Genomic DNA, 21,063 nt, shown 5'->3' on the forward strand with positions numbered 1-21,063 from the left:
TCACTGGCATGAATTTGTGCCAAGATTTCAGCCCTGGTACGAGGCGATAGATCACGTTTCTGCCTCTTACTTTCTTCTTCTTTCTTCTCGAATGAATTAGATCGTTTCATCTTGAAAGCAAAAAGTCAAATGACTCAAGTTCAAACACCATGAGCTACTTTATAGTCATAGCAGACCAGCGTATATAAAAGGGTGTGTGTCTTGTCCTTTCACTATTCATTTCACTCTCAAGCCGAGCACAACGATGGAAGAGACTAACCAGATGGAGCGTTTCGTCAGAGCTTTGCGAGGGGTCATTAGAAAATTCTCTTCAGACCAGCCTACGGACTACTCTCCTTCCTTTAGAGATAAAAGTCAAGATACTTGCTATATCTGTCAGAAGAAAGGGCATTGGTCTTCAGAGTGTCCAGACCGTCAAAAAAGAACAAAAACAGGGGCTAAAAAAGACAAAAGTCAAGATACCTGTTATTATTGTAAAGAAAAAGAACATTGGTCTCCAGATTGCCCAAAAAAGAAACAAGAGGAGTCAGAAGAAAAGAGAGATTCTTCAGAAGAAGAGAGGGATTCTTCGGAAGAAGAGAGGGATTCTTCAGAGGAAGAAGAGGAAGAAAAAAGACAATTCTATTTACAAGAGGCAAAGAAACAGGAGAAGAAGAAAAGAAGAAGGGAAGAAAATGAGGAAAAGACGGTGAAGAAATTCAAAAAACAGAGAGACTAAACAAGGAGACAGAAGAAGTCATTGAACTTTTAATTAAAGTGTTGTGTTGTGAATTGTGAATTGGATTGTAACAATGGATAAAAGAATAAATTAATGATATAAGGTAAGTGTCTTTGAGTTTTGATTTTAAAAATAAGAAGCTACACTCACGCACTCATACAAAGACACGTACTATAGGGGTAAAATGAGTGGGTTTTTTTTGAGTTATTGGCAAATTGAAATTGTATTTCTTTTCGAGAAATGTGGGTGGCCCTGAAAAGGGCCTTTTTCTTCATGGTGAAAGGGTGAGTTTAAGCAATCAATTTTAACTGCCTTAAGCCTTTGCCACGGCCAAGGCCTACTTCTGGACTGCGTAATGTTGATGATGATGATAATGATTGGGTTGAAATCACTAAGGGCGGTACGGTAGGCTTAGTCACAGGGTTGACGTGTTTGGCTCGGGAAAGTCGTATTCTCTTCGGTCGTAATAAAGAAGTCTGATACATTTGTTTCAGACTTCTTAACTCCGCTAAAATGTCCAACAGGACCGTGACCGTTTCATTTTCACCCTCTTGTTTCTTTGCTGCTACTTCTTCTTTCTGTTGTTGCTGTTGTTTTTTTCTTACCTCTTCTTCTTGCTGCTGTTGCTGTAGGAGAAAAGCCTGTTCCGCTTCCTTTTGTCGTTGTATAAATTTCTCCAATTCTTCTTTCTGTCTCTGTCTAAAATTCTCCACTTGCGGTAATGAAGAAGGTAACGAAGGTTCCGGAACAAATTCTTGCGAGGAGAGAAAATCCACAAAATCCCAATTCACCTCTTCTGAAAGTAAGTCCGGGTTCCCTTGGGCAGTCTCCCCTGTTGGTGCAGCCCAATGGATCTTTTTCTGAGTTTCCGTCATGTTGAATCACTGTCGCATAGATTGACTGCACACAAGTGCTAGCGAATCTATATAGACTACGTGACGTCACAGACTGCTCTCTTCGGATTGGATGCGGGCTGACTGAATTTTGTAACGCGTGTTCGGATTGGTGAATGAACTCAATCCGTTTCAATCCTTCCTGTACCTATAAATAAGCGCAGTTCACTGCATTGATTCACCTGTTCTCGGCGCCTCAACATGTGGACCGATGTGCACTCTTCAACGCTTGTGTCAACGATGATGTTCAGGACGGACATGCTCATGTATGTCCGATCCAAGTGGACCGTTGTCCACAGGACCACCAGCAGTTTGTGGATACGAAGAGTCTACATAGAGAGACAAGGTTGCCTCAAGAGGACTCTGATGTATGGCCCTGCTGTAAGACGCAGCTTGAGGAAAAGAAGATGCCACAAATACCCTTTATGTTAAGGGCATATTAACATAAACCCAAAGGCCCTTTTCAGGGCCAGCCATATTTCTCGAAAAGAGATAGCCTTTCCATTGCCTACCCCTTTTTTAATTTTTTTTTTTTTAAAAAAAAATCCCATGTTCAATTTCCCTTGACGCTATACAGTCCCACCCTGTTTAAATTCCTTTGACGCTATACAGTCCCAATTCCCATGTTCAATTCCTCTTGAGGCTATATCGTCCCACGATTTTTCTCTATGTTAAATTCCCATTGAGGCTATATGTTCCCACGATTTTTCTCCATGTTAAATTTCCATTGAGGCTATATGTTCCCAAGGGGGTCTGTAATGCTAATTCTTATTGAGGCTATAGGATCCCCCTTCACTACTGACTGGTATTTCTCCCATCTTTTAAACTGCATCACGTTTTCTAGAAATCTAGCGTGAAGCTATCCAGTCGGGGTCAATATAGTGCTTCTCATATCCGGCGAATTTTTAACACTGTCAACCACGACGACCGTTTAACTTCTAACTCTGTAACATGAATGTTATTAGTCAGATCCTTTTCAACTAATGAACTATTTTGAATTGCATAAAAATGCGTTGTTTTCTACAATAAGCACTAACATAAATACCTCATGTGGACAAATGTATCATATTAAATCAAACTTCAAGAATCCTAGTTTTGTTAAATAAATCCGAAACGGTTCTTACAATGATCCATCTAAAACCTCCAAAATAAGTGACAAGAACGTATTCTTATTCAATCAAATTAATTTCGTCCTACAATACTCAGCACAAGTTCTCTTCTCGTTCCATCCATTCCTTTGCTTTCAATCCCGCTAAATTTCGAGAGATTTAGTTGGTTTGCGACATCTTGGTAAGTGAGCAGAGATGCCTCGTAGTTGTGTGATCAATGCAGATAACTTCTGCTATGTTTGCGGTGAAGTAACGTTTGCATCATAAAAGCGCAGTCTAACCACTATGGTTAAGAAAGCCTATTATATTTATTTTGACTTGCAAAATTGGAGATCAGAAAAGAGGTGGGCCTCATAAGTATGATTTAGCACTTGGGCAACAAATGCTCGACAGTGGTTGAACAGGAAAAGAAAATACATGCCTTTTGCAGTGCCCGTGCTCTGGTGCCTCTAGTTGAGAAAGGTGTTCAAAGAAGTAAACGTTCCATCAGCTATACGCGCAGCATTCCACAGAGAAGACTGCCGATTCCTCCTGATGCACCAGAATCATTCTCACTTGAGTACAGGATGAAACGTCTAAGTGATGTTAAGATTTCCATATTCCGTGACCGTTAACGGGATTGTTTCCCATTCTTCTTTATTGAACGGTGGTCTTTTAGACTGCAATAACATCGATTGTGTGACGGCAGCCCTCAACATCGTTTATAATCCAGATGCGCGAAGACTGTCCATGAATTCATCTAAGACGATTCTTACATCTGTTTTGCTGCATAATGACCGTGTTTGCCATCGAATCCAGTTGATCATGCAGTCCATATTAATGAAACATATGAAAACATTTCAATATAATAGGAGGACATGCTCAAGATCCATTTCCAGTTCCTGGACAAGTCAATTTTCAGCAAAGGAGTGTGTGCACAACTACAGATGTACATAAATAAGTCGTTTGCTTACGATATTTACAATGTCGAATCAAGAAAAGGAAAAGAATGACAACAACAAACTTACCTTTCACGTGGATTTAATAAGCCGTTTAATTTCTATGTTCATGTGTGCAAAGGAATATATTTACAAAATCTTAACATTATGTAAATTACGGAATTATCCGGCAATTACCGAACAAGATGAACTGCGCCATTATGTTGTCTGATAGTGTACGCAATATGGCGCCATGCTATTATGGAAAGTCCGTTAAGCATGCAAGGTGCAGGGGTTGCCAATATTTGTGCCATTCTGGTAATAGTCAGGTTAGAAATTATAAATCTATGAATCAGTTAACTTTTTATGAACTTTTTATCACAATAAAACGTTTCGTTATTGAAATCGGCAGGGGTACAAACAACCGGGGATGTATAGTCAAACTATAAACTAATTGCTGGAAAACATCAAATCTCTAGTAAACAAAATTTACACTACTTTGACATGTAATGAAATTAAAAATGAAAAGATTAAAAAACTTACAAACAATTAAATTAAATCAAATATATATTAAATCAAATATACAAAATACTTTAAAAATTAGTATACATATTTTACTAGTTCAAATGGACCGGTCTTGTAGCATATTTTTTTATTTCTAAACTGAGTAAAAGAAAAGTCCTCTAAACAATGTTAGTATCTAACTGTTTGTCTGTCTGTCCGCTCATTCTTCGTGTATTTAGTGGTCATTGTCTACTTGGTCCATATCCTTCAATTCATATCATTTCAAGCAAATAAGTAGAGGAGGAACTTGGCTGATGCTTAAAATGCACAGCAACAAACGAAAAGTTATATTCTGCAGAGACATTTAAGGAAAGTACCGTGCCCACGAAAACATTATCGGCCGAACCGGCCTACTCTCGGCAGAATTCGAATCTGTACCATTTTGGTTGCTAGTCTGTTACACTAACCTTCAAGCCACTGCAACTTTGTTAACTATGTACCTAGATAGATTTACAGAATCTGAATGGCTAATTCGGTTGCTTTAATATGTTGATCGGTTATACGAGTAGGCTAATTCGATTGCTTTAATCTGTTGATCGGTTATATATACGAGTAGGCTAATTCGATTGCTTTAATCTGTTGATCGGTTATATATACGAGTAGGCTCATTCGATTGTTTTAATCTGTTGACCGGTTATGCGAGTACAGGATATTTTGTCATGGATGCTTTAACTCAACCTGACAATATGTAAAATATCCTAAATTCGTGGATCAAATTCCCTTGTTTGACCGGAAATGACTAAGTGTGTGTGCTTACCTTCTTGAACTTGTTATATTGATATAATTAAAATCAGAAGCAGTAAATAGCAAATATGGAAGGACTTTTCTATACACATTCATTAGAAAGAGATACCCAGCCTATACATATTTAATTGCACGAAATAGCGAAGAGTGAGTGAGATTTGCATTGCCATTGCTTTTAGTAGGAGCTGGAGTTGACTGGAGTTTAATTTCGGTATGATGGTTTTATTTGCCACTATAACTTTGTGATCTAGCTCATCCACAACCCAACCCCTACCCACCCCACAAAACCTGGTGATTCAACAAGAGATTGTTGACATATCAGTGCAAATCTGACTATTGCATTCGTCATCACACTCCATCTTGGCTTTTCATCGGGATTTTAACTGTGATTCACTTAGAACTTTTCATTGACAGGACTTGTGTTAACTTTTGGATTACAGTTTGGAACAACTGAAACTCATTGAATCAAACTTTTTGGTTCAAAATCGAATGTGCACTAAATTCTAAAATATATTACTTACTGACGACTTCAAATCGTATGTCGTACTGTGGATACTTAATGGAACGAAGCAGTATTAACAATTGCGAGTTATAGACCAACAATGGTTAATCACAATTAGTGCATAGATCTGGTTTGTGAAGCAAACCTACAACCACACAGACGTAAGGTAAGTACATGAATACTGGTCCATCCATCCATTCATCCATATATCCAACTATCCGTCCACCCATTCATCCATCCATCCCAAATATGCATGTCTGCAAATTTGTACAAGCATAGTACATACGCTACATTCTGAAAACGTTGATTTTGTTTTGCATTATAACTAGCAGATAGATTGAAGGCAAAATGATAAATTAAAGATCACTTTTATTTACTAAACTGCGCCCTGAATAATCAGTGTTCTCTTCAATATGGATATAGACCGACATTCAGATATACAGGGATGTATGGTAAATTTGCAGCCTTCGTTGCCAGTTTTCTAAGTTCCCCTGCTAGAACCCTTGCAGATACAAATATAATTGTTATGACTCTCTTTGAAATGCAACGCTGCAAATTAAATATTTGCATTTATTAAAGCAAGTTTAATGTTAAACATCGGCCTTGTGTCTTTAGTAAAATTATTAAGTGCACAAAATAATTGTTTTTCCTAAACAAGAATTAGCCCATCAAAGGCTTTCGTCTTAGTTATATTTGTTAGTTATGAACACAAATTTCTTATTCAGAAGATCGCTGTATTTTTGCAACTGATCATTAGAGACTTAAAGTTATTATAATGCACACACAGATTAATGGTCGCAATGAACTGCAGGCTGACCACATGAACGGCTTAATGTACAGTTTACACATTAGTCGGCTGCATGCTTTCCAAATACACTTTCAAGACCCTATTTGCTAGATCACGATAAAAAAAAATGGGCGTAATTTACGTTTCCGAAGGACACACTGAATCAACCGACCCACCGTGGCCTAGGTGTTATCCATAGATTACGATTCTGGCTGGGCTGCTGGCGTATTATGGTTCCCAGTTCAGTTGAACGAAGCGGCTTCTTTTACTTACCTATGCACCAATGGCACGATACTAGTTCATAGTATAACCGATTATCATTGCAAAACGTAATTAAAATTGTAACGAAATTGCATTATTGGTGTATGCTTTCTTACACTTAGCGAATTCCAAATGAAAATATATGGGCCTCAAAACAGATCTTATCATATCTTTTTCTTAGATATAACTCAAGATTTGCTATAAAGTAAGGTAGGCTAACATCATTAAGAGTACATGCTGAGAACATCACTTATTGTTTTAAAGATTGGCCCTCTTACACATTTCCTGAATGATTTTCAGTAATGATTATTTCCTATTTATATGTAGACATAAACAAAGATGTTTTGTGATATGTATGTATCACCTTGATTCAAACATACTCAAGCTAACCCGCACATGCGTACTGGCACAACCACTGAATCCTCTAAATGCAGATAAGATTTGTATGTATATTACTAATAAATGATTGCCATATGTAGCTTGTTGTTGCGAAATAAACAATATGAAGTATGCATGTTAATTAATGTAGCAAACGAAACACATGCATGTTAGAGACCCATACATTTCCTTTTTGAAACAAAAATCATATTATTTTAAGCGATTTAACAGGCTCAGACATTTTGGCCTCCTTCTGAGTCATGGAGTTCTGTGCAAACGTGGTAAACTAATAATAGGAAGATGATTAGTGTGTGTGTGTGTGTGTGTGTGTGTGTGTGTGTGTGATTTTAACGTAGCTTTAAAAAAACATCAGTCATATCGCTACGATGTTTGCAGTGTGGCAGTTTATAGTGATGTCTAGCACTGGGGCATCATGCCGCAGACACGTAGCATGATGTCCCACCCAGTCACATTATCCTGACACCAGGCCGACTAGTCCTAACACTAACCTCGTAATGCTTAGCGCCAAGCTAGGCAACTGTTAGTGCTATTTTTGTAAGACTTTGGTATTACTCGGCCGGGGTTCGAACCCACGACCTCCCGCTTCCGAGACGGACGCTCTAACCACTAGGCCACCGGAGCGGTCGATGATTATTGATGTCTCTTTGAAGATTTCATTTAGCAAGGTCCGTTAAGATGAAAAGTGAAATGACCCCTTTAAGCAAAGAAATTTAGTTGAATATTATAAGATTTCTAGCTCTTAACCAGCATAATCGATCATTAAACAGGTACTCTGTCTGTCTGTCTGTCTGTCTGTCTCTCTCTCTCTCTGTCTCTCTCTCTCTCATAATATCGGTCGATGTAAAGTCCACTGCCAAACCTAAATCACTTTTATGTGTATGTGTGTGTGTGTGTGAGAGAGAGAGAGAGACAGAGAGAGAAAGAGGGAGGGGGCAAAAATAGAGAGAGATAGAAGTTAAATATTAACAATTCCAAACCGAATCAAATCAAATCCATGCTGCATTAATATACTGAAAATAAGAATGAAATATACATTTAAAAATCTATCTTGATCGTCTAAATGAGATTTGTATGTCTACATCTGTAACACAATGGAGACATTTAAGTTTTTCATACAAAGGTGATATTGTTTTCGGTTCGTGTAAATTACAAAAATGCTATGATCTATTGATGTAATATTGTCTGGGCCCCCGTGCCACGATAAACACTTTTTGCTAAGATTATGTAGTAATGATGAGGATTTGTGTTCGGTTGGCTTTTATATATTTCCTGATTATAATAAATAATATTCCATAACAAATTCTAGTTAAGCCTAAGTGGCGGATATACAGTCCAAACACACATCGATCTTAAAGATAATTCGAAATTCAGGTCTTACTGATTTCGTTATATCAATATTAATGACATAATATCCACATGTTAACCGTATCAAACATTTTTGGGATTGTTATTGATATATCTGTTGGAATGGGTTCTAAAGCAATCTTGACACCATCATTACTCTGTTCTGCCAAAAATTGAAAGCAATAATTATGAAACGAACGTGTGTCAATCATACATTATTCCTTGTTTGTTTTCTTCTGAAGAAAACATTGCTTTAATTATCTCCAGCCCCACGATCAAGATGAAAACGGTCGCTGCCCTTTTACTGCTTTTGTTTTCTGTTGCCATAACAACACTTGGCTACTATGGGGGATAACATTCTCGTGGTGGCTCACCATAAAATTGAATATTCAGTTTAATCCTTTTAACTTGTCTTCAAAGAATACAACCAGACCGTCTTTTATATTCATGATTGCTCGTTGGTGAAAATTCTTCTTTGTTATCGCTTCCAATATGGGCAAAGGGTATATAAAGATTTCTACGTGTTTGAGATTAATGCATAACCCTTGCCTGTGATTAAAGGGTTATCTGCATTAGAGATTAATGTTATCTGACAAATTAATATGTGTGAACATTACATGTGCATACGGCTGGTCATCCATCCAAACGCAGAATGCACAGTTCGTTAAAGTCAGAATATCAAACCTATTTTTGTAATATCTATTTGAATATGATTGAGACTGATAATGAGTTAGATCAGGCAAACATAATATTCCTTTAGAAAGGGTAAGATTTAGCACAATAGCATAATAAATTTATGAGCATTCATTTTAAAAAAAAAAATATTTTTTTAATGGTTAGAAACTACTAAAAATACAACTCACTGATCGGTAATAATAATAATTAAAACGCAACGTTTGAGCTCTTGATAAACTGGATGTATCGTCCAGTAAAATTAACATTTTATTTGGCCTCCTGATGTTTTCCAATCAGCGATCATTTTCTTTCAGGAACTTTCTATGTCACTCCTATGTGTAGGTTGATATACGCATGCCCATGAAAAATACAACCTCTTTCTTAAGTGGATACAGCCTGCATCAACAGGCCCTATAGAATTCAATTGCACCTATTTAAGTTAAACATTGTGCACAAGGTCTTTTATAAATATTGTTAACTTATTTTTTTTCAACCTCTGATTGATCAAATTCTCTTTGTCAAATGCCACACAATCATGACATTATTAAATTGGTGATATCGTAAGTGGCAGAGCGATTTGCAAGCCCAGGAATGTTTCAGATCTTCGTACACAAGGACTCAAGTGATAAAGTACAATCGTTAAGAAAATATTTAACATAGTGACTATGAAAAGAACAAAAGAATACTCTGATCGGATGTAAATTGCTGTCAATTAAAGAGCAAAGCACAAAAGAAAAAAGAATTAAAAGGTACATCTAAATATTTATCAAATAAACTGAAGTAAAAATACAAAAATGAAAATATAAAATAAACTTGTGCTAACAATTGATTCAATTAATAACCATGAAAATAATAACTGTATTATGTTTTATGTATATGCACTTTAGAGTGCAACATGGCTGGAAACAATTTCGTTATGTACTTCTTACGATTCTGTACAAAGCCAATTTATTTACCGACTTTTGTTACATAATCCTCCATATTTACAGGGGTCTCGTCATTCTAGTTGCTTATACGCATCACAATACATACATTGATGTAGCTTCTTCTTAAACTAGTCTTGCAAATTTGCATAATAAGCAGAATTTTCCCAAATATTACACCACTTCTCTTGGCCGTAGAGACGACTGTCTTTGAAACAAAGTCAGCTCTATTTAACTTTCTCACAAATATATCCCAAATGAAGTAAACAATTTTGGTCGTTCCAAAAATAATCATCAAGCTTGCGCATGCGAACACATCTCTCACTCTCGTCAGTAGGAGCGTAAGATGCCCAAAAGATAACGTTGTTCATTGTCATATTCCGTCCATCACTGTACTTCCACGATTTGTTGTCACCAACTTCATCATATCCGTCGATCCAGTAGTCATGCAGACCATATTCTGAAAATGGAGAGATAGCTTTGTGAAATAATGTATGCATTTGAACCAGGCATTATACACGTCCCTTCGATTCATTTGCTTTCAATTCCGCTAAATGTCGGGATAGTCGGTCAAACACTCGATCTAGTTCAGGCACGGTGAAGCTGATCGAGAGTTCCCTATCCCTTGCATCTCTCTCTCTCTCTCTCTCTCTCTCTCTCTCTCTCTCTCTCTCTCATACATACATACATACATACATGCACACACACATACACACACACACACACATACATACATACATACATACATACATACATACATACATACATACATACATACATACATACATATATACATGCATAGGGTAAAAAATTGATAATGGACCAAATTCAAAGCGGTTTTCCCAGCTTTTCGGGCTAAGCAAACTCTTCGTCAGGGAAAAGAATCACCAAAAAGACACGTAACACAAAAGCTACTAAAATTTCTAGACTCGTGCATGTTAAAATCACTGCGGGCAACTTATTGCAAGTGATATAACAATACAAAAAGAATAATGTACTATCAAGTTCATGTGTCTATCGCATAACGAACGAGGCGATGTTTTTTTATTTTCCTAATTCTAAGTTAAGAACAAAGGACGTCATAAAGGTGGTGAGAGATTGACGCCAGAAATTATATCACGGTAGAGTTATTCAAGGAGGTTTTAAAGGAAAGATGTCAAAAAAATCATGTGTAATAATAATAAGAAGAAGAAGAAGAAGAAACACATTCAAATCATTTTTTTAAAATGTTATTACTTGGGTAGATATTAACGTAAACTTTTCGTCAGGTGCAACATTAATGACTGGCTGTACTTTTGACAAGGCTGCAACTGGAAGGTTAGATTTTTTAAAATTTAGGTCAAATTCCCTCCATGAGTTTTGATTCTAGCATCCATTATCGTTCCTTACGTGTGCGTTCTGTGTCTGTCCACCCTAGATTAGATTCAATCCATAACATCTCGAGCTACTCGAAAAAATGCCCATTCTAGTTGTAGTGGTTGGCAACTTTCGCTTGATTTTGTTGCGAATGTGGCTTTTGTGAGTATTCAACCGCTTTCTGAAATCATTGGTTTTATCATGATATTAAATGGCACAGATCTTGCATGCCATACGATCGATCGTATTATTGGCTTGACATCCTAACCTCTGTTTGTTCGTGTAGTTAACTCCTGTTCTCGAACTTCTGACAGATTCAGTCTCAGGCATGTGTTTGCAAATTATACGATGTAATGTATATTTAATCTGTATTGTTTGATGGCTGTTCTCAGTGATTATGTGTCGTGTATCTATGTATTCTTTAATTAAACTTTGATCAATGGTTTAAGTGACTGGTGACGTTAATTCTTTTAAACAACACAATACATAGCTAATATTTATCTATGATTAAGATTAAATATTCAAATCGTTATTATCAGTGTTAAACATATTTATTTGAATCTCTGTCTAGGACATTAGTTTGCCACTTGGGGATTCTTCTACTTATTAACAACATTGAATGTTTTCGAGAGAAGACTGAACTACATCATGGCTCTGTTATTGTGTCTTAGCTTTTCATGTCAGTGTTATTTCTTTAAACATTATTCATTCTTACCTTAACACCCGATGCGGAATCAGTATTATTTTTGTGTTAAAATTTTAATTTGAGTGGATTTATTTGTTCTAATTATAATTCGCTGAGGCTACAAATGATAATAATTTCGGACAAATAATGGAATTGTAGTGATTTCAGTCAAGAACATTTTGGATTATGTTATCCTGATGCATCGAAAAACTGTTAACACATCGTCACAATCCTGGTCAGTGGCAGATTGACACATTCAAGACTACAGGCACATCAACACATTCAATATTGAAATTTATCTGGAACACCGGTGAAATTCAATTGGAATTCTATATATCTTGACTTCAGAGAAAACATTTCTGACTATTTGGGATTTAACTCCCAATACTGTAAACCCTTTTTAAATTATTTATCGAATTTTACAAAACTTTATGGTTTTAGCGCAAGCATGTTACTCTCTATGACCGCTCCGATGGCCTAATTGGTTAGAGCTCCACCTAAGATGCAGTAGGTCTTGGGTTCGGGCCCCGGCCGAGTTATACCAAAGACTTATCAAAATGGGAGCTGCTTCGACTGGTGCTCAGCATTAAGAGTTTTAGTGTGATGACTGGTCGGCCTTGTGTAAGAATGATGCGAATGGGTGGGACATTGTACTATATGTCTGCGACATCATGCCCAGTGCTAGACATCACTATTAACTGCCACGCTGCATGCATCGTAGCGACATCACTGAAAAATATTTAAATCTCTCTCTCTCTCTCTCTCTCTCTCTCTCCAGATATTAACATTATTGGCTCGTTTGGGTAAATATAATTTATATCCTAAGATAGTCAGAACTTGTCTCGTTTATCTCATTCAGCTATCGTTGAGTAAGTTTCTTTATGATTTACAGATACTGAACGTTTCAGCATCAGTGGACAGTTTTATCCATTACTCCTTTAAACTTTTGGTATAGACCTCTGCATATTGATCATTTTAAAGCTCGTCGTTTATCTTTATTTAATATAATTCGTAACGACGCAGAACATACATTGCATATTGTTTGGGTGAACATTAAAAACCAATTATGAGATCAGTGTCATGGTGTGACTATTATATGCTTCAGCGAATCTTTAAATGGTTTCGCACTTACAATAAGCTTTTAAAAGACCACCATGCGTTTTGTTTTCAAAATTAGAATAAATAATATGGATTCTAAAGAGGGCAACAAGGTTAGTCAATCAAATTCGCAATCACATCATAAATAGTGGAGTCTCTCGCTCGTTATCAACCTCATCTCAGATCTCGATGATCTAAGGTATTTTTTCCAAGAATGATCAAGCTTGGACTCAAAATGTGGTTAGTAGAGTACAGACAAGCTCAGTGAATCAAGTGTAAGATTATGTCATTAATATGCACAAATAGCCTAACTGTTCGATTATAAAAGCTGCTATAAAACTGACCAGAACCGTGGCCTCTAGAGTGGTAACAATAAAGGATGAGTGATGGACAATGTACGAAGAGCATACTGTCATACCATGAACTCATTTGATTTTAAGACCAGAGGAGTTCAAGCAAAATATCTAGACCAGCTAGAAATCGAGAGCATTGTCTCACAAAGCAATTGCTAAACCAGTCATAAAAGACTACAGTAATAAAATGTTATGTTTTAACCATAACAGGCAAATAAATGTTTCATAGAGTTCATGTGCTGGGGGGAATAAAAGACTGCAAGCTACAAGCGTAAGGAATAAGTCTTAATATCATAAACTTCGCAGCTATAAACACGGCAGGTGTAGAAATTCATTCCATAGTTGAGAAAGCTTGACGGTGAAGTATTTCCATATTCGATGGATCGTTGAAACGCGTCCAATACTTTTGCTTATTAAACAATTACCTAAATGTACAAAAATAAACGATGACTATTCTGGACCTATGGGACTCTTCATGACTTCTAATCTTAAAGTAACGATATATGTATGCATAATCAATTATTCCTCTTTCTTGATTTATAGAGTTCTTGATACGTGTTCATAATTTCTGCGATAATGAACATGTACACACAAAATTATGACAAATATAAACACACTAAATATAAATAGAATCCCACTAGAAGACTCGGAGATTCATTTGAAAGAAATATCACAAAGTAATAAGTTTATATTGATACATTAAATCATTCTAGAAGATGATTTGAAAAATCGACAGTTGGATTAAGCAAAAGGACAGTCAGGCTTAACATTATGCTGATAACACGAATAAGCTGAGTTTACGAAATTGTATAACGGGAACGGATCGATTAGCACAATCAACACGATTGAATTATCAACGTTTATTTGGGACTTTGAATACCAGTCTTGGAGGGCACTAAGCAAAAATACAAAATGGACATTCGACAGGATTAGACATGCAACGAATATATGGATTTTAACTGATCAGAGAAAGCACATAGGTAAGAATTGTCTGAATTAATTGAAAACAATGAGGTTTGTATAAAAGTAAATATCAGGAGAATAAATAGTTTTATTATATGCTCATTTTTTCTCCGTTAGATTTACATTGTCAGAATCGTGCATTATAAAACGATATTGCGCTCACGTTTACTTCATATTGCACTCACATGTGCTAAATAGTGTATTAGGAACTACTTTGTCAACAAATCATGTACACTCGCGTAGTAGACACTTTACGTTTCGGTTGATTAAATTTGTTTCTGAATGAACTAAAGCAGATGATTCGTGGACTACTACATACCAGCTGCTTTGCTACATTCCGCGTTAACTTTATTGATACATTGTTTTGGATTTAGGCTAGTGATAGACGCCACACAGGGTCCCTACGAATAACGTGTGTGACAAGACATAAAATGCCTTCTTTAGCTGGTAATAAGAATTGCAAAAATATAATTACAGCTTTACATCTTGAATGAAATGAAATTTCTTAGTTCTGCAAATCAGAATTTCATGAGCCATGCCATGGGTTCTAAAGCTTGATTACACATTTAGAAATAGTAATGTAATTTCGACTACATTCCAAGTGTAATTACATCCTCAGGTAGAAAAATACAATGAGCATGCAATAAAAAGGTTACTGCATTTGTATGGAAAATAACGTACTCGTTTTGTCGGATGGATAAACTTCCATTGTCGTGCAGTAAATCATCCGAAAAACTAGTTCATGTTTTCTCATACAAATGCAGTAACTTATAATTCTAGAATGTTGAATCAATCTTTAACACTCAACAAAACTATTGTAGAGAACATCAAAATACAGCTTACATGGAACGTTTATATGTTTAATCAATGGCCTGTAAAAGGGATAACACTGGAAAGTTAAAATATGAATCTTATATATATGTTAATGTTTAGTAAAATTACGGAACCGTCGTAAACCAAACAGGTTAAGATAACTGAAATATAAAGAAAAAGCCGTATTGACATGTTAAATATACCTCAATATGATGGCACTCACGGCTAGAGAGATAAATGTGTCACTGTATTGGAATGAAATATTTATAAGGTTAGTATCATTACAAATGAACAGACATCACGGAAACGACCATTTCTGTAGTAAATGTTAAAGAATGTTTTTGGCCTTGTTTGACATATTTTCCCTTTGGTCGGGTCTGAGAGAAAATGTTTTGCAACCTAGCGAGCCATACCCTGGAGTCGTTATAACCTCGTTTTGTTTCAAAATTTCTATTACAGAAATGGCCACAACCTCGCTTAAACCTTGAGAAACGGTGCAAAAACTGGCATCCAAAGAGTTAGTTTTGAGAGTGTGACCTTGTCAGCATCTGCAGCAGCTGTGTGCCAGATGGTGTCAGTGTAAGTGTTATTTTCGTGTCAGTGGACCGTTTGCTTGATTAAAACAAGAATCGTTTGAGCACTTCTCGACAGAAACCAAACACGTGCGCATAAAATTCTTAAGGTTGCCATTAAAAGACACTAATACTTGGTGTCTGGCAGGAGTTGCCTTGGTGGATGGCTTTGCTACGGGTACTACCGTTTATTGGACATGTTTGCGGTGGACTGTTGCTTTTGACATAAATGGGGTTTTCCCGGGTTCTTCCTCCACCATTAATACTGGCCGCCATGTATAGCCTATCTTGTGCTGAAAAAATGGCGTTAAACCCTACAACAACAACTACAATTTGACATAAATAGCATCGTTGGTCTCGTTAGAAATATTACTTATTTGTAACGAGAACAATGATTGACAATGAATAATTGCTAATCAATCTGAACAAGAAAATAAAATAGATGTAATATTTAAAATACAACAGTAATGATAAATATGGTGATACAATTGCATGACTGATACTGATTAATTAATTCATTAATGTGGAGACAAGAATCCTTTGAAGTGAAATGAAGGATAACGTTAAGTTTTGACATAGCCAAAGGGGAAACACGTGTGAATAAATCTATAAGACTGGAGTTTTCAAGGATGAGTTAAACAATTATACCTATTTAAGAGTTACATGAAATGAGGAAACGACAGCCTTGGTCATCATCAAAATGTTCGATTTTGTTTTCAATCCTTTCAACGTTTTCCACTTTTTCTGCCGATTTCACCGCTCCGGTGGCCTAGTGGTTAGAGCGTCCGCCTCGGATGCGGGAAGTAGAGGGTTCGATCCCCGGCCAAGTCATACCAAATACTTACAAAAATGGTACTAACAGCTGCCTCGCTTGGCGCTCAGCATTAAGAGGTTAGTGTTAGGACTGGTCGGCCCGGTGTCAGGTTAATGTGACTGGGTGGGACATCATGCTACATGTCTGCGGCATGCTGCCCCAGTGCTAGACATCACTATAAACTGCCCCATTGCAGACATCGTAGCGATGTGACTGAAAAATTGTTAAAGTTACGTTAAAATTCAAATCACATCACATCACATCATCACATTCTGCCGATTTCAGCCCCTGCGTGACAAGATGTCAGAGTACTTCCGCTACTCTCGCATCTGAGTTCTGATCTTTTCTTACAATGGAATAGAGAACCCCAATTTGTCAACAGAACAATATCAAGTTGTGTGTCTCAATCTGGCTCTAAGTATACATCACGCGTATTTCAATTGTTTTTTTTTTTTTGTTTTTTTTCTTTTATTTAGAACACAATGCATATTAAGAGCTCATTGCTAGTCGTACGTCACTGTGTTTTTTAAATAATGTTCTAGAGCACAGCTGTGTCGGTTATCCTGTAACTCGTAATTATATTTACCATTAAGCCTCTCCCAAACGTCTAACGTTCAGATACAGAATGCGTGCATGGAAAGCTGTTTTTTGTATACGAGTATTCAGTACTCGAATATCAGCCATGGAGATCACGAATAAATGAAAATCAAACACCCTATTTTTAAATTTTTAAACATGAGGTCAACATAACTAAAAAGAATAGAGGACAATTGCTTTCGCAATCAAACGTTCCGGTGGCCTAGTGGTTAGAGCGTCCGCCTCGGATGCGAGAGGTTGTGGGATCGATTCCCGGTCGAGTCATACCAAAGACTTACAAAAATGGTACTAACAGCTGCCTCGCTTGGCACTCAGCATTAAGAGGTTAGTGTTAGGACTGGTCGGCCTGGTGTCAGGATAATGTGACTGGGTGGGACATCATGCTACATGTCTGCGGCATGATACCCCAGTGCTAGACATCACTATAAACTGTGACACTGCAGACATCGTAGCGATATGACTTAAATGCTACGTTAAAACTCCAAATCATGCACACACACACACACACACACACACACACACACACTTTCGCAATCAAGACGTTTTATAGTTCAAGGTTAACCGTGCAACTGCAAATTTGTAGTTCAAGGGAGATGAATCTTCAAAATAAACGCAAGACGTTGAGTTACGTCTGTACGTCCACAAGGAAGTTGTTGATTACGACCAAAATTTCAGCTGATTTCTAAAAATACGGAATGATCAACGATTTCGTATTTACGAACTTGGCGTATCCTACATTGTCTTCAATATTTATATTTTAATAAAAATAAGCAATCTTTTGTGACGTCTCGTTCTGTCCGATTTATATTTTGTATAAGGAGATAAATAGCTCGATATGAAGTGATTAAATTGATCAATATTATACGATGGAGAGACTAATTACGATGAAGAGAGGAATATATCAACACTGTGGCTGGAGAGATGAACAGATCGATATTATAAACGGAGAGATTGTGAAAGATCAACAAGATCCCAATAAATTAAGAGATCAATTGACTGAGTAGACGCTTTTTGAATTCATCAAAAATCATTTGGTCCGGAAGAAATAAGAAAAGCGAAGCTAATCGCACAAATATATCGGAATTTATGTATTTTGTTGTATTTTCGTTTTCTAGATAATTACTAAGAACATCACTGTACTGGAAAGTGTCAGATTAAGCTTATGCGGTGCCTGTAACATAATGTAGCATATGTTATAATGGGCCCTAAATTATAAATAAATTTAAAATACATAAAAGTGTGGGGGCCCTTAGCATAATGTAGCATATGTTATAAGGGGCCCTAAATTATAAATAAATTTAAAATACATAAAAGTGTGAGCCCTTAGCATAATGTAGCACATGTTATAAGGGGCCCTTAATTATAAATATAATTTAGAATACATAAAAGTGGGGGAGGCCTTAACATAATGTTGCATATGTTATAAGGGGCCCTAAATTATAAATAAATTCAAAGTACATAAGGTGGCGCTCTACAGTTTCATATTTTGCATAGGGTTAGGATTTTAAAGAAAAATAATTTCCCCGGCTTTCCTCACTGGTTATACTGGCTATTTAAAAATGACCTTGTATATCTTAGGTATAATGCAAAGAACCTTAAATTCCCTTTAGTTTGGTGTATGATTGATGGGTGTACTATGGGTTATAGAGTATACAGCTTGGCCTTACTTCAGATGTGCACCTTTCAGAAAAGTGATAGCTCTACTTGGTCATTTTCACTTCCTGAACTTCAGAGGTAAATTGTATAAAAAAGAGCCGATAGCTTTTTTTTACATTTTATGTATTTGGTAATTCATTCATTGCACTTTCAGAAGCTGGTATTGTCTAGTCTGGCAAAATTCATTTTCCCTATTTTAATAGCTGCTGTGTATAGTGTACTTTAGACTAATTCAGGCTGCTTTTTTAACACAAGGGAGCAGTCATTTTAGTTAGCACTGTGCTTAAATCATGTAAAATTTCCAAAAGTACAATGTCCAAAAGAAATATCATCCACATTACATTAATGTAGAATAGAGGTATGCCAACATTCTCTCCATTGTGCATGTTTTAAATGCGAACTACTTCACCTTACATACGTCACTCTCTCTAAAGTACATATTATCTAGTGAGCGCCCCCTAAAAGAGTGGGGCCTTAGCATAATTTAGTATATGTTATAAGGGGCCCTAAATTATAAATAAATTTAAAATACATAAAAGTGTGGGGCCCTTAGCATAATGTAGCATATGTTATAAAGGGCTGCCTCGCTAGACGCTCAGCATTAAGAGCTTAGAGTTTGGACTGGTCGGCATGGTGTAACTGGGTGGAACATCATGCTACATGTCTGCGGCATGATGTGCTAGACATCACTATAAACTGCCACACTGCAGACATCGTAGCGATATGACTAAAAGTTGTTAAAGCTACGATAAAAATCAAAATAACACACCCACACAATCTATCTATCTATCCATCTATCTATCTACCTATCTACCTACCTATCTACCCACCTACCTATCCATCATATGTTCGCCTGTAACTTTCTTTTATTATTTGTGCCTAAATATATGTATCTCTTGGTAAGACATATATATATATATATATATATATATATATATATATACGCACATTATGCGACCTACCTTGTTATCTCTTTACATACACGCAAAACGATGAAACGGTAAAAAAATATATAAAAAAAAAAATAAAAAATTATCGCCAGTCAAGCAAACATGTATACATACCAGGACACTTCAGAAGAATGTATCTCATATAAGTCTGTTTTTCTGCGGTGTCAATTATGACAAGAGATGCACCATGCTCCTTACATCGGCTCTTCGCCATTACCTTAAAACATATTTTTTGTATTAGCGAATGTTATACAGCGGAAAACAATAAATATTAAAGACATATTTAAGCGTCTAACTTTTGGAAGACACGTGATGATTTCAAACCGTGCCACAATTTCTGCATATCCTCTTCATTCATAGATAAATGAAATCAGATAAAGAAAATCGAAAACTGGATGAACGTCGAAAATTGGATGTACTGTGCCCGTCTCTGTCACCTTTTCGAGGTTACAAAAACCAAATCAGCAAAAGAATTATTTTTTTCTGGAACTGACCAGGATATCTGAGCAGCAATCTAATTTTCTAGCTATTAGTGAGATTGAAAGTGTTTATGTGTCTACACGTACTAGAGGTCGACTTTAACGATAATGGCTCGTGTAATGTTTTTAAAGTTATACTCTTAACAAACTTGGGTTCCAAGCAACACAAAATAACACTGGACAACAAATTTTTACAAAAGTCATGTTACTGAAATAAAATTAGTAAATTCTTATCAATTTTTATGTGCTGAACACGAATATGACAGTCAAATTGCAAAATTGGCTCTAGTTTTTTTGTAATCTGCAAGAAATTAATGTTTACATAACGAAATGCATTCCAATAGTAAAAGGTCAACTGTAATAGCCTACCTATAAAAAATCAAGTCATTGACTACATCTTAGATTTCTTCGCCTGTCTCTTGTACAGCTGTTCGGGAGCATCTCTGAGGAGTGTCCAGCAGTAGTCAGCCAGCATTGTAGTGGACCATTTTCCCTGGTATCTTTGTTCCATTGTTGCGATATCTTGATGAAAACGTTCGCCGTGTTCATCACTAACAATACCACAGTTGCTAGGAAAGAAATCCAAATGGGAATGAAGGAAGTGAATCTTTAGAGACATATTGCAGCCAAGTTTCTTATACTTCATCAACATGTCTTCTACTAGTTCCTTATAGTTTTCTGCCCTAACATTTCCGAGGAAGTTTGTAGAAACTAGGCGAAAAGCATTCCATGCTTGTTTCGCGTCACCTTCCAGCAAGTTGTTGAACCGGTCATCTTTGAAAAGCTCTCGAATCTGAGGACCCACAAAAACTCCCTCTTTAATCTTTGCTTCGCTGAGTCGAGGGAATTTTTCATGCAGGTATCGGAATGCTGGCAAAGTCCGGTCAATGG

The 21,063-nt window shown here is 36.5% G+C and overlaps 1 protein-coding gene across 1 annotated transcript; it reads right to left on the reverse strand.

The window, feature by feature from the left end:
- Positions 1-9,766: 9,766 nt before the first annotated feature.
- On the reverse strand, positions 9,767-19,907 carry LOC149781144 (C-type lectin domain family 4 member C-like). The gene is made up of 2 exons (XM_089934679.1): positions 19,808-19,907; positions 9,767-10,296 (listed from the first exon to the last, which is right to left on the reverse strand). Exons 1-2 carry the CDS (start codon positions 19,905-19,907, stop codon positions 10,064-10,066), a joined length of 333 nt encoding a protein of 110 aa, XP_089790805.1. The 3' UTR covers positions 9,767-10,063.
- Positions 19,908-21,063: the final 1,156 nt, after the last annotated feature.

This window comes from Sinohyriopsis cumingii, chromosome 15 (genome assembly GCF_028554795.1).
Source record: "Sinohyriopsis cumingii isolate HCF-2022 chromosome 15, ASM2855479v2, whole genome shotgun sequence".
NCBI classification, from domain to species: Eukaryota; Metazoa; Mollusca; class Bivalvia; order Unionida; family Unionidae; genus Sinohyriopsis; species Sinohyriopsis cumingii.